A 13,704-nucleotide genomic window follows, 5' to 3' on the forward strand; every position below is an offset into this window, starting at 1 on the left:
TCCATGGCCATGCCATGGGTCTTTTATTGCAATGTAGATATACCCATGCAGACCCAACAATTAGCTAACACACTGTAACAGACATCTCAAGATTCATTCTGATCCACCTGGGTTGTATGTGCTCTGGGGCAGGGACATTCCTTTCACTCTGCGGTGGGTGGGTGACTGTGTTAGTGCCTAGCACAATAGAGTCTCAGATCCCTGACTGGTGCCTGTGGATGCTCTTGCAATACAAATATATCAAATAATAATGATGTGCATTCACAAATCAAAGGGCAAAGTTAAGCCCAAATTTATCAGATGAATTTGTGTGGGAAATTCATTAAATTCAGAGAAACCACTGTAAATAGCTTGTTCACAGCTATTAAGATCCTTCTGACAGAGCTTATCCAATCATCACATTTAACTCTGATATGTCATTCGAATTGCATTCCAAACGAAACAGTTTTTCTAGCTATAACAGCTAATTACCAGTTACCTTGTGCCACTCAAAGACTGCTATATGAAATAAGACTCAGAAAATACCTACATTAAAGTGGGGTAAAATTCAAATGAAAATTTCTTTTAAAAGTTGGCCCTTCAACACAGAAGGAAGAAAGTAAGTGCCGGAGTCCATTACAAATGACTGTCACAGGAAAATGGAGGACAGACTCTTTTTCCAAAAGTAAGTGGAAGCAGATCACTTGTATGACTGTTTAAAGCAAGAGTCAGCTGCAGCAGCATGCCATTTTTAAAGGAGCATCTATGATTCTTTTTCTTCTACTTAAGGGAAAAGAGCCACTGAACAGTCTTAACTCAAGAGCCATGAGAAGCAAAGAGCAGTAATTAAACCACTGCTTGCTGACTGTGTGCATATATTTTAAAAATCTTTTACTCCAATACACAGAGAGATATGTGAGAAATTCTGTATCTACATCAACTTATTTCTACAACAAAACTCAAACTTAAAGCTACAGTGAAAGTTGTGATAAGAGTCTATACAGTTAGGTTTAACTGTAGCCTGTTACAGAAACAGAACAAGGTTAGCACCAGTTAATGTTTGCACTACATTACATTTCATTTCATTTCATATACTTTTAGAAAAGCGCTACAGGGACACAAGCTATTTCTCCAAGTCTGCTCTGCTTTCATTCTAAGCCAGCCCTCACGGTACATATACTCATCCTTCTCTCAGAACAGCAGAATAGCTTTTTCGAATTCTGTCAGAGATCTAACAGAACAGTATTCTCCCAATTCTCTGTATTGCCTGACCTCTAGTGACTGCAGAGGTGAATTACTGAAGTAGCTTTTAACAGGTTTGGCAAGTTATGGTAGGCAGGTTTTTTTTTTTAGTAGGTCTGGCAAGTTACAGCAGGCATATGTAGACAAATACCTAATGTGTATCATGTTTGAAAAATAAGAACAACCAATGTTTATAAATAGTTGTCCCTGGACACTGGACTAAAGAGAGTACATGTGAGCCATGCAATTTTTGACCAGGATCTTTTAAGTCCCAACACCAGTTAGTTTCCTTATACTATAATTTACAGAAGAGCTAGAAATGCTTACAAAGAATACATACCAGCCTGGATGAGGAAATCCATACACAGCAAAAGTTGAGACCTCCAAAACCTTTTATTACAAAAGAAAAGAGGAAAAACTGCAGCAACTCTGATGTTTGTTTTGTGAATTAAAGTCTCAAGAACTTGACCTCAAACTTCTTCCAAACGGACAGCGACAAGAGTTTTAGTCACTAATTTGACTTGCTATAAAACTAGGTAATTGTCAATTTCAGCTACCAGATCACAAAATTACTCCTGCCTCCCCACCCAAATCCAGTGGTGGGAAGTAAAACTTACCTCTTGTACAGAAATAAGTTAAAGTGCATGCAGGATTTTGTTTAGGTATAGGACCTAGCAGCAGGCAGATTAGCAGTATCAGAACTGCAATAATAGTTTCAGAGAAACTCATTCTATGGAATCCACATTGAAAATGGCAAGTTTTAGAATTTAGAATAAGTTAGAATTTTTCACCTAGTCTTCGAGAATACCATTAGTGAAACAACTCTGAAAATATAAACAAAACAAAAGGCTTTTACTACTGTTCTACTAAGAGATCTTACAGGGTATTAAGAATTGGAAGTTTTCAGAGCAGCCTAAGAAAGGTGCCCAGATTCTACTGTATTTAAATGGGATTTAAGCCCTAACTTCCTTCAGCTCCCACGTCTGGGTGATTACAAAGGGCAACTGAAGAATGTTCTCCATTTAAATCCAGTGTGCATGAACAATTAATTCTCCTCCCCCCACATTAAACTGGAAAAGGCTTCTTGTTTTAAAGCCAGAAGTTTAAACACCAACCAGTTGACCTCTTGGGCAAAAACTACCTAAACAAACATAGTTGGGCAAAAATCAAAAAATCAAATGGTGGCTCTTAAGTGGGCGCAGAATATCAAATTTAGATCTGGTCTAAGGAAGTGTAAATCCATTACACCAGGCTTGAATCTGGTCTCAGCTGTCCAGCGAATTCCCTTCTTTCATCAAATAACTACATGAATGATTAGTCTGCTACTCTCCATCCAAATGGTAAGGTTATTACAGATTATGCAAGGCCTGGTCTACATTGGGGGAGAAAGGGATCGCCCTAAGATACGCAACTTCAGCTACGAGAATAGCGTAGCTGAAGTCGATGTATCTTAGGTCGACTTACCTCGCGTCCTCCCGGCGCGGGGTCGACTGCCGCCGCTCCCCTGTCGACTCCGCTTCCGCCTCTCGCCGCGGTGGAGTACAGGAGTCGACGGCAGAGCGATCGGGGATCAATTTATCACATCTACACTAGATGTGATAAATTGATCCCCGATAGATCGATCACTACCCGCCGATCCGATGGGTAGTGTAGATGTACCCTAAAATGCAATAGCTCCTCTTATTGTTATTTTTGTTTGAGAGACTTGAGCTCTTCAGATTTAACACTGAGGAGGCTGTGTATGGAGACGTTCACAACTCCAAATATCTATCTCCAAAATGAGGGGTAAAATATATCTATTGATATTCTGGAATATCAATACAGTTTGAGTGTATATAAACAAGTAGATCTCATCACTGAAGGGTAAATTTTTGACCAAGTGAAAGCTACATGCCAACAAGTAATAGTGAAAAATGCTTCCACAATGTTGTCCGCTAAAGGTTCTGCATTGTTCTGAGATACAAGGATCAAGACAAAATTTAATTTCAAGATGAAAATGTATTGATCAGTTTCTCACATGTGTCAAGACTGTATAAATCGTTCTCTCTCTGACTCAACCAAATAATGTTGACATTAGATCTGGGTCATCCTAGAAACTCATTTTCAAGAACTTAGTGGAAGTTACCCATGAACTTACCAGCAGAATTACAGTCAGAAGTCCATCAAATCTATTGCTTGGGTACGATAAGTATCTTTTAAATCCCATTGCCAGTATTTTCAGCAGCATTTCCAGCAGATAGTACAGGATAAAAAAACAATTTATAGCCTAGAAGGTGTAAAATGAAGAACATCCTTAGAATTAAGCTTTGAGGAGCAACAGCAACCACATAAGACATTGATAACTCTTACCCCCAAGAAGTAGTCATCCCGTTCAGAAAGCTGCTTATCTGCATCCATTACCAAGATGACCTGGAAAAACAAAAAACCTCTGGTGAATCAACAGTTGGCTGCTGTACCCTAGAGAGCAAAAATGCACCACATAAAATCAAGATGGGCTCCTCCCCACTCCCACCCCCACCCCCCAGCTCCGAGATAGTAGGGCACTTTAAAAACTAAGAAAAAAAATACGATTGCTTATTCACCTCTCTGTGCCTCAGCTTCTCCATTTGTAAAATGGGGGCAATGATATCTATCTCCTTTGTAAAGCACTTTGAGATCTACTAATTAGAAGTACTATGCAAGAGCTAGTTATTATTATACTCTGCAGACTCCTTTCCAAACAGAGAAATTATTCCTTAGTTTTAAATATTCTGTGCAAGATTAAACAATGGATAATAGAGACCTCTACACAAGGTGGTGGTAGGAATGCAGAGTAATGTACAAAACTAAATCCTGTTCTGTTTCTGATGCAAAAATCAATACTTACACATATAGAAATGATGTTTGCTAGTGCTACTACGTTCCCTAAGTAGCCAAAGAAGTGATGGCCAAAAGCAAACTGCACTTTCTGCAGAAAAGGAGACTGGTACTCTGGTTTGGGAGGATGCTGAAAAGAAAAGAACATAGTCATTTTTGAGATTCAGAGTCTAAAACCTTTGTTAGAAGGAGTAGGGAGAAAGGCCCAATTTAAGAGAAGAATAAAGGATAAACTCAGCCCCAATGCAAGCAGGGAGCAAAACTCCACAGAGCTCAAATTTCAGAAACATTGCATACATTTATGGCAGGACTGAATTTGTTCCTAAAGCCTGGTCTACACATAAAGTTGTATCAGTTTAACTAAAGGTGTGATTTTTAAACCAATTCAGTGACATTGGTGCCAAAAACCACATGAATGCTGTTATTTTGGTTTAGCACAAGTTTATTTTGATCTAGCTTATGTTGATTAGGAGTCAGTTTAAGCTAAACCAAAGTAAGCCCACCTTAAACCAAAATATGAGTGTCCAGACAAGGGTCTGCACCAGTTTATCAGAAGTTTTTAAAACCAGTTTAAGTTAAAAATCAATGCAGCTGTGTGCAGACAAGCTTTAAGATTATATGTTTCACTGGCAGCCAAGAAGCAAAACTGACTTCATTCAAGGACTGTGAGGCAAGACTTCTATTGAGGAAGGCTTTCACATCATCCTCCAAAAAATAAACATGTGAGGACAATGAATTACCTTAAAATGGGACTGTCTCATGATGGTAAAACTTTTTAAATGCCTCACACATTTCATCACAAACCTATTTACCATGTGTGTTTTTAGTTAATTCCCCTACGCACTTCTAACGATCAAAAATGGTGTTTAAATAATAATGCACCATATGCTCATCTTCTTGTTAATCCTCCATGGAAACAATACTTATAAATGTGCAGTATTGATCCTTTCTAGTGTATTTATTGGTCTAGAGACCAACTGATGAGGAGACTGAATAAATGCTCTTCGATGTAATGCTATTGACAGTTTTGGGTTTTTTTTATGTGAAATGGTTTAATTCATCTAGCACAGCCCAGTCACTTACACATAAAGTTTATACATAGTAGTTTGAGTTTCCTGCACTTATAAGAGAGAACAGCTAACTTACAAACGAACTTTTGGGGAAATGTGAAGTCTCTCTCCAACTCATCTTCCACTTGCTTATTACTAATCGTATCTTCTAATATAGGAACATTTACACCCATTTTGCTTAGTCGAATCACTTAAGAATTCCCAAGATAAGAAGCATTATAAACATTTTTGTTTGGCTTCTGTTTGGATACGTTTTTCGGGAGATGCATTTAATGTTTTAAGGCTCAACACTTTAAAAGTGGCCATCTGACTGAAAATCAATGGAATTTGCCACTATAAAAACCATTTAGGAATAATACAGTGAACACACCGTGTAATCGATGACTCTTCACCACTCCATATATATATGTACTGTCTGCTCAATTTCATGTCTTCACAGCCAAAGCTTACTATTTACTGTTGTACAGAACTGCACAGATTAACAGTACTATATAAATAATTGTCATGCACATACCTGTTTAACAGGATCTTTGTCAAGTTCATCAAAGAGTTTCTGAAACAGGGCAGCTGACAGTATGCCATGAGGGCATGACCGAACTGTCTTTACATACAAGAGAAACACAAATCAACATCTGTGTTTAATATATCTGTAGGGAGGGCAGATGCCTGAAGACTATATCAGTACTCAGGGAGGCAGTAGGCTCCAATAGGCAAGGCACTGGATTAGGACCAGTGGTGGATTAGCCACTGGGCCAATGGGGCCTGTGCCCAGGGGCTCTGGCCACCAGGCAGCATGGGAAGCCCCCACGCCCAACCCCACTCCACAGCAGCAGCCATGGGATGGGGGAAGCCACCCCCTGCCCCCATCGTCCTCCAACCCGGTCCCTGGCAGCAGCCGCAGGATGTTGGAAGCTCCCCACCCTGGGAAGCCCCCGTGCCCGACCCGCTCTCCGGCAGTAGCGCCAGGCAGGCGGGACAGGAGAAGCCCCAGCGCCCCAACCCTGGTCCCCTGCAGAAGCACGGGGCGGGGGGAAGGAGGGGATGGCAGGGGAAGCCCCAGCACCCGGACCCCCGCTGCAGCCCCGAGACTGGAGGAGCTCTCACTCCCCACTGCAGTCCCAGGGCCGTGGTGCGGAAATAGAGCTTCTCTGGTCTTGGGGCCACAGTGGGGGTGGGGGGAGTGAAAGGAGAAAAAGGGTTGCGGGACTACAGTGGGGAGGGCGGAAGGATGGGGGGACCCTGGGTGGAACAGGGGTGGGCCCTGGGGAAAGGGCAGAAAGGAGTGGGGCTGTGGGCGGGGCCACGGGCAGAAGGAGCGGAACAGGGGTGGGGCCGCAGACAGCTTCTTGTTAACCAATGTGGTGTTACAGAAGCTGTTTTGTTCCTTGGATTGGGCCAAAAGAAATCTGATGAGGTTCAACAAGGACAAGTGCAGAGTCCTGCACTTAGGACGGAAGAATCCCATGCACTGCTACAGACTAGGGACCAAATGGCTAGGCAGCAGTTCTGCAGAAAAGGACCTAGGGGTTACGGTGGACGAGAAGCTAGACACGAGTCAACGGTGTGCCCTTGTTGCCAAGAAGGCTAACGGCATTTTGGGCTGTATAAGTAGGGGCATTGCCAGCAGATTGAGGGACATGATCATTCCCCTCTATTCGACATTGGTGAGGCCTCATCTGGAGTACTGTGTCCAGTTTTGGGCCCCACACTACAAGAAGGATGTGGAAAAACTGGAAAGAGTCCAGCGGAGGGCAACAAAAATGATTAGGGGTCTGGAGCACATGACTTATGAGGAGACGCTGAGGGAACTGAGATTGTTTAGTCTGCACAAGAGAGGAATGAGGGGGGATTTAATAGCTGCTTTCAACTACCTGAAAGGGGGTTCCAAAGAGGATGGATCTAGACTGTTCTCAGTGGTAGCAGATGACAGAACAAGGAGTAATGGTCTCAAGTTACAGCGGGAGAGGTTTAGGTTGGAGATTAGGAAAAACTTTTTCACTAGGAGGGTGGTGAAGCACGAGAATGGGTTACCTAGGGAGGTGTTGGAATCTCCTTCTTTAGAGGTTTTTAAGGTCATCCCTGGCTGGGATGATTTAGTTGGGGATCCTGCTTTGAGGAGGGGGTTGGGCTAGATGACCTCCTGAGGTCCCTTCCAACCCTGATATTCTATGAGTCTATGAATCTAATTATAGAATAGACCACCAGTTTTGGGGATTGTCTGCCCTATTCCTTGCAGTCTGCCCATTCTTAGCGTGGCCCATCCAGGCACCTGGTCACAAAGGCATTACCAGGTCACATTGTTAAAGATGTTGTGACAATGTCTGTGACAGAACACATGCACTGCTGGTTTGTTAAGTCCATCCCTGTATCAGAGTTTACGTCTTCCACTCTTAAAAATTGGAGTTTGAACTGTGACAGAAGTCAGGCCTTTAGGGAGTAGATTTTCAACCTCATTGCTTAACTTAAGCCTCCCACAAGCCTTACTAATGCCAAAAAGGAGCTAACCATGGGCATGCTATCACCCATAGTTTAGCCCTGGTTTTCCTTAGAAATGGGCATTTCAAATGCTAGAAGAAAACACTGTAGAAAGCCATGTTCCAATCTAGCACATCTAGGTCTGCTCTCCTCCTAGCTCTAAAATGTGCTTTGAAGCATTCAAATGAGCAAGTCTGACACTGGGACAGTCTCATTAGCTTTCACTGACCTTTGCTTTCTCTGTCCCTTCACATGGGAGAGAGAACACTAACTCCTCCCTCCCTGCCCACTACCCTGAAGAGTGAGTAACCCTGGTCAATGGCTTCAGAGAAGATTTGAGAGCCACACTATACTGAGAATAGTCTGCTCAACTGATCTAGTTACCATTTTTACATAGCTGCCCCTTTTCCATTATAAAATCCTAAAAAACTGATATTATAAGATAGGGTTTTAAAAAAGAATTTGCAACAAAAATGTTTAATGAAAACAAACTAGAACAACACTAAAGTAGTGGCTGAATGGCTCTGGGGGGTTATAATAAGAAATAAAGCCTTCTGCCCTTGGTCACTGGTTCAAACTGAGTTTGCCAGTAGTGACCAAAAATTGTTTTCATCAGACAGCTGCTCACTAACTCATAAGAGAAATGAGTTTGGTGGTCAAAGACCAGCTGAGAGCAGACTGGACACACACCGTTTCCACACCACCATTCAGAGTCTCAGCAAGAAGGCCAAGAAATAAATGGTCTTGCAGCCCAACCTGACCTCTGCTCTCACACTCAGAGGGGATTCCGATATTGGCAGGGCAGTGGGAAGAAGCTTCTGCTGATGTGACCACTCTCAGACCTGCTCTGTGGTTAAACAGAAGACTTCAGTCTCCAGGGCTATCAGGCCAGAACCTTTAACAAGAACTGATATGAACCTAATCAAACAAAATCAGATTCCTACCCTCAAGATGGCTTGCTTGCAGCAAGAATCCATTTCAACTTTTTGAAGCACTTGTAGTAAGGTATTAGCACTGACACACAATCTGTTTAAAAATAAAATTAAAGACAAAAAAAAACAATTAACTCTGACGGACATCTTGAAATATAATCTGTCTCTCCTGCCTCTCATGAAGGGACCATCAAAGTGCTGCTCTTAACTCCAGCCCTGTGCTTATTTGTTAAAGCAATTACAACAGACATGGAAGATTAGGTGTGAAAGCAAAAACCGGCTTCCATCTTCCCCCACCTATAAGACAGACACAAATGAGAGCCTCAGAACTGTGTTTAAATGATAAGGATATAATATAACAGGGTGCAGGAGAGAGGCAGCCAGAAAAACAGCCCATTAAATAAACAGATGGGTGATAATCTGTCTTCCCCCCAAAAAAGGGAATCTCAGGAGAAGTAACAGACACAACTGGAGGGAAAATATTGCTATCTTCCCCCACAGCAACATACATTCTTCACTTACTCATTTGTACTGACAGAACTCTCCTTCAGGGAGCACAGCACTTCGAATGCAGCCCGGATTCCTAAACGTCTCCTCAAGAGCGAGGACTGAACCGATTTCTATACAATGAAAACAATACAGAGGAGCGAAGTTACCTTTCAGTAGCTATTACAGAGGCAACTCACGTAGCTGAAATGAAGAGTGCCCTGAGTCATTGCCCATCTCTCAAACCAAAGCAAACTGCAAGCCTCAAAAGGAGCCATTTCAGTTCAGTTAAGAGTGGGTTTCAGGAAGGGCAGGTCACCCACTCTCTGCCAATTCCCCCACCACTAGCCGCCCGCAGTCCATCTACAGAGTCCAATTGTATATTTGCTCTGCAGTTTAAAGAGTAACTTTAAAAAGTTTCAAGGCTGAGACCAGTGGAGTCCAAGAGAAGACATATTGCTCAGAGAGAGCAAGAAGACATAAGAGTCCTGCAATTGCTAGGCATGAGCAAGAAGACAGGGTACAGAGGAGAAGAATGCCACCCAACCCCCCCCACAGGACCAAGACTTCTGGCCAGAGAACACACTGGCCTTCTGGCATCCCCAGGAATCATGGCTAGTTTTGGAGATTTCCTACCCCCTCTCTTCCTTGAGATTGGACAGTAAAAGGGAAAGAAAATGGGGGACCATCTGAGTTCACGTAAACATCCAGGGCCTGATTTTCAAGCCCTGGCCTCCATTGGTGTGAGCACACTTTTGGGGGAACTAACTCCAGAATGTGCAGGTGATGAGTGGTATTAGAGTATCCAAAAGCATAAATGTGCACCACCATCCATGTAGAAGAACAGTGTCGGTTAAGATCCCACCAAAAGCAGGCCCCCAGCCATTTTTGTCTTATCTGTACTTTTTTTATATAAGACTTTTTCACACTAGCAACCGTCATGGTCAGTATGTGCGTCTCTCCACTATCTTTCTGTAGTGGAAACTGAGACAGGTGGGGAGTGGTGAGCAGGAAAGGAATATGCACGGCATTTCCCCACTTTTTGTACCTGTCACATTCACAGACCCCTCCCCCCAAGGAAAGCCCAAGACTGCTCCCCGTAGAGCGCACATTGCCTCAAAGGGTGTGGGAGCCTGGGAGCAACATCCCCTTTGCACAGGTTCCTGGAGTGAGTTGGGTATCGCAGGGAGTATGCTGCACTCCACGAGGGGCACAGCAGCAGAAACATTCCCCCTGTGCACTTCTGAGCACCAGGAGGAATTCGGCAGTGCTATGTCTAAATGGTAGGATTGTTCCCTATGGGAGGAGAGATCATGATCTGAAGAAGGAATATCGAGGAAGCAAGGGCAGTACAAAGGCCCGCTCAACCACCTCGTATAAAGAGGCACTTACGTGGGAACTCCTCCTGCAGTTCTAAAGAAAAATAACTAAGAGGGTGGGTAGGTGAAAGAGGAAGCAGAGTGAATGCTGTGGGGGATACCAAGAACTGATCTTAGTCATTGCCAGCCTGTGGTTTCTTATTCATTCTTCCTTCTCCTCAACCCCACAGTGCTCACTTGACATATTCTTAATTAATGGCCTAGGATTGGCAGCCTCTTTCCCCCTAAAAGCGTACTATACATCAAAATACAATAAATCAGTCCCAGGAAAAGCTCTTCTATGATAATAAAAGCAAGGACCCAGGTTAATTCAGAGACAATGGAAAAGCCATCTTCCAAGATCTATGCTCAAGAAGGTGGTGGCAGCAGTTTTAAGTAGGGCTGTCGATAAATCGCAGTTAACGCACGCGATTAACTCAAAAAAATTAATCGCAATTCATTGCAGTTTTAATTGCACTGTTAAATAAGAGAATACCAATTGAAATTTATTAAATATTTTGGATGTTTTGCTACATTTTCATATATATTGTATTCTGTGTTGTAACTGAAATCAAAGTGCATATTATTTTTTATTACAAATATTTGCACTGTAAAAATGATAAACAAAAGAAATAGTATTTTTCATTTCACCTCATACAAGTACTGTAGTGCAATCTTTTTGTCATGAAAGTGCAATTTACAAATGTAGTTTTTTTTGTTACATAACTGCACTCAAAAACAAAACAATGTAAAACTTCAAGTCCTACAAGTCCACTAAGTCCTACTTCTTATTAAGCCAATCCCTAAGACAAACAAGTTTGTTTACATTTACAGGAGATAATGCTGCCCTCTTCTTATTTACAATGTCACCAGAAAGTGAGAACAGGCATTTGCATGGCACTTCTGTAGCTGGCATTGCAAGGTATTTACATGCCAGATATGCTAAACATTCGTATGCCCCTTCATGCTTCAAGCACCATTCCAGAGGACATGTTTCCATGCTGATGACGCTCTTTTAAAAAAATTATGCGTTTATTAAATTTGTGACTGAATCCTTGGGGGAGAATTGTATGTCCCCTGCTCTGTTTTACCCACATTCTGCCATATAGTTCATGTTATAGCAGTCTCGGATGATAACCCAACAGATGATGTTCATTTTAAGAACACTTTCACTGCAGATTTCACAAAATGCAAAGAAGGTACCAATGTGAGATTTCTAAAAATAGCTACAGCACTTGACCCAAGGTTTAAGAATCTGAAGTGCCTTCCAAAATCTGAGAAGGATGAGGTATGGAGAATGTTTTCAGAAGTCTTTAAAGAGCAACATTTCAATGCAGAAACTACAGAACCCGAACCACCAACAAAGAAAATCAACCTTCTGCTGGTGGCATCTGACTCAGATAACGAAAATGAACATGCGTCGGTCCACACTGCTTTGGATTGTTATCAAGCAGAACCCGTCATCAGCATGGACGCATGTCCCCTGGAACGATGGTTGAAGCATGAAGGGACAAATGAATCTTTAGTGCAGCTGACACGTAAATATCTTGCGACGCCAGCTACAACAGTGCCATGAGAACGCCTGTTCTCACTTTCAGGTGACACTGTAAACAAGAAGCGGGCAGCATCATCTCCTGCAAATGTAAACAAACTTGTTTTTCTTATTGGCTGAATAAGAAGTAGGACATAGTGAACTTGTAGGCTCTGAAGTTTTACATTGTTTTGTTTTTGAATGCAGCTTTTTTTGTACATAATTCTACATTTGTAAGTTCAACTTTCATGATAAAGAGATTGCACTATAGTACTTGTATGAGGTGAATCGAAAAATACTATTTTTTTTATTTTTTTACAGTGCAAATACTTGTAATAAAAAATAAATATAAAGTGAGCACCGTACACTTTGTATTGTGTTGTAATTGAAATCAATATATTTGAAAATGTAGGAAAACACCCAAAAATATTTAAATAAATGGTATTCTATTCCTGTTTAACAGTGCGATTAATCATGATTAATTTTTTTAATCGCTTGACAGCCCTAGTTTTAAGGTAAGATAAAAGCTTATCTCTTCAATGTCACCAATCTTGAACAGTCCCAAGTCTACCTACATTGTAAATCAAGCATCCTCACTTACTGTTGAAAGTCATTCAGCTGGAAAGGCAGTGAGTGTAAAACCTGATATCCAATCCTGTTTGAGGGAGAGAGAGCGCCTTTCCCTATTCCTCTCACTGACTCACTCTTACCCATAGCTCTCTCTCAGCCTGCCAAGGACCACATGTGGGTACAACGTGCAAGAGACTCAAAAATGAGGGACACTAACATGTCAAATGCTGTGGGATTCATTCCTTTATCGTGTTAATACCTCTTCCTGTATTCACCGTTTCATGATTTTTCATTTCTGAGTTAGCACTCACAGCCCTTCCTGCTGAAGCGATCCAAGCTTCACCTCACCTGGAGGGCAACACTGACACACATAAGGTAAAGCTCGTCTGTGCAGGAGACGGAGCATGCTCAGTGGTCCGTCCAAGACTGTGCAACAAACTCCCCCAGGAGCTAAGGACCATTACAAGTCTCACTATCTCCTGCTCCAGGGGCAAGGCATGTTTCTTTGACCTGCCTTCTCCAATATAAACACTTAGCAGCATGTACATTTTAAAGCAAACCAAAATAAAGCACTACACTGAACACACAACTCTCCCCTAGAGGAGAGGATATGAGAGAACAATCCCCACGTTGCTTAATGCACTACTGAAAGGTGCAGAGGAGTTTATAGTGTACGACTGATTCTTTATACATCATAGACTCCTTTTATTTGAATTTAAGTATCCATGGATATACCTGCATCTCAGGCAGTAACTCTCCCCCCCCACCCAATGAATAAATGGTGGCAAAGGGGGAATGAAGATTCAGCAACAAGCCAGATTAATGTCGCCTTGTAATTGACTGGCTAGTCACTTCCATGGAACTCAAGTTCTGCAGCAAGTTCAGTGGTTTGCACTTTAAATTACAGCATGTGCCACAATACAGTCTAAGCATAAAATACAAATAAAATGGAGGGAAAAGGTTCTCTTTACAGGCAGAAGTTATAGTAACACGATTTGTAGTGAGGACCAGTCACCACTTCTGACTTGATGATTTCACATGCTGAATCATGCAGGAGAAATATAAAACAGTGATTTTTTTATTATTGTTATTTTTATCTATTAAAATAGCACCTAAAGGCCCCAACCAAGAAAGGGGACCTATTGTGCTAGGTACCGTAAACAGTAATACACCTAGGCCTGAGCCACAGACTTCTGATACAGCTA

At 42.0% G+C, this 13,704-nt stretch overlaps 1 protein-coding gene across 1 annotated transcript in view; it reads right to left on the minus strand.

The window, feature by feature from the left end:
• TPCN2 (two pore segment channel 2) overlaps positions 1-13,704 on the minus strand; it is a 49,648-nt gene that overhangs the window by 11,188 nt on the left and 24,756 nt on the right. Inside the window, exons 11-17 of the mRNA XM_065403883.1 lie at positions 9,077-9,174; positions 8,567-8,648; positions 5,662-5,748; positions 4,088-4,207; positions 3,571-3,630; positions 3,359-3,487; positions 1,562-1,611 (exon numbers count right to left, since the gene is read on the minus strand). Of these exons, the coding sequence (XP_065259955.1) occupies positions 1,562-1,611; positions 3,359-3,487; positions 3,571-3,630; positions 4,088-4,207; positions 5,662-5,748; positions 8,567-8,648; positions 9,077-9,174 (626 nt within the window). The remainder of the gene's footprint in view (positions 1-1,561; positions 1,612-3,358; positions 3,488-3,570; positions 3,631-4,087; positions 4,208-5,661; positions 5,749-8,566; positions 8,649-9,076; positions 9,175-13,704) is intronic.

Source organism: Emys orbicularis, chromosome 4, assembly GCF_028017835.1.
Source record: "Emys orbicularis isolate rEmyOrb1 chromosome 4, rEmyOrb1.hap1, whole genome shotgun sequence".
NCBI classification, from domain to species: Eukaryota; Metazoa; Chordata; order Testudines; family Emydidae; genus Emys; species Emys orbicularis.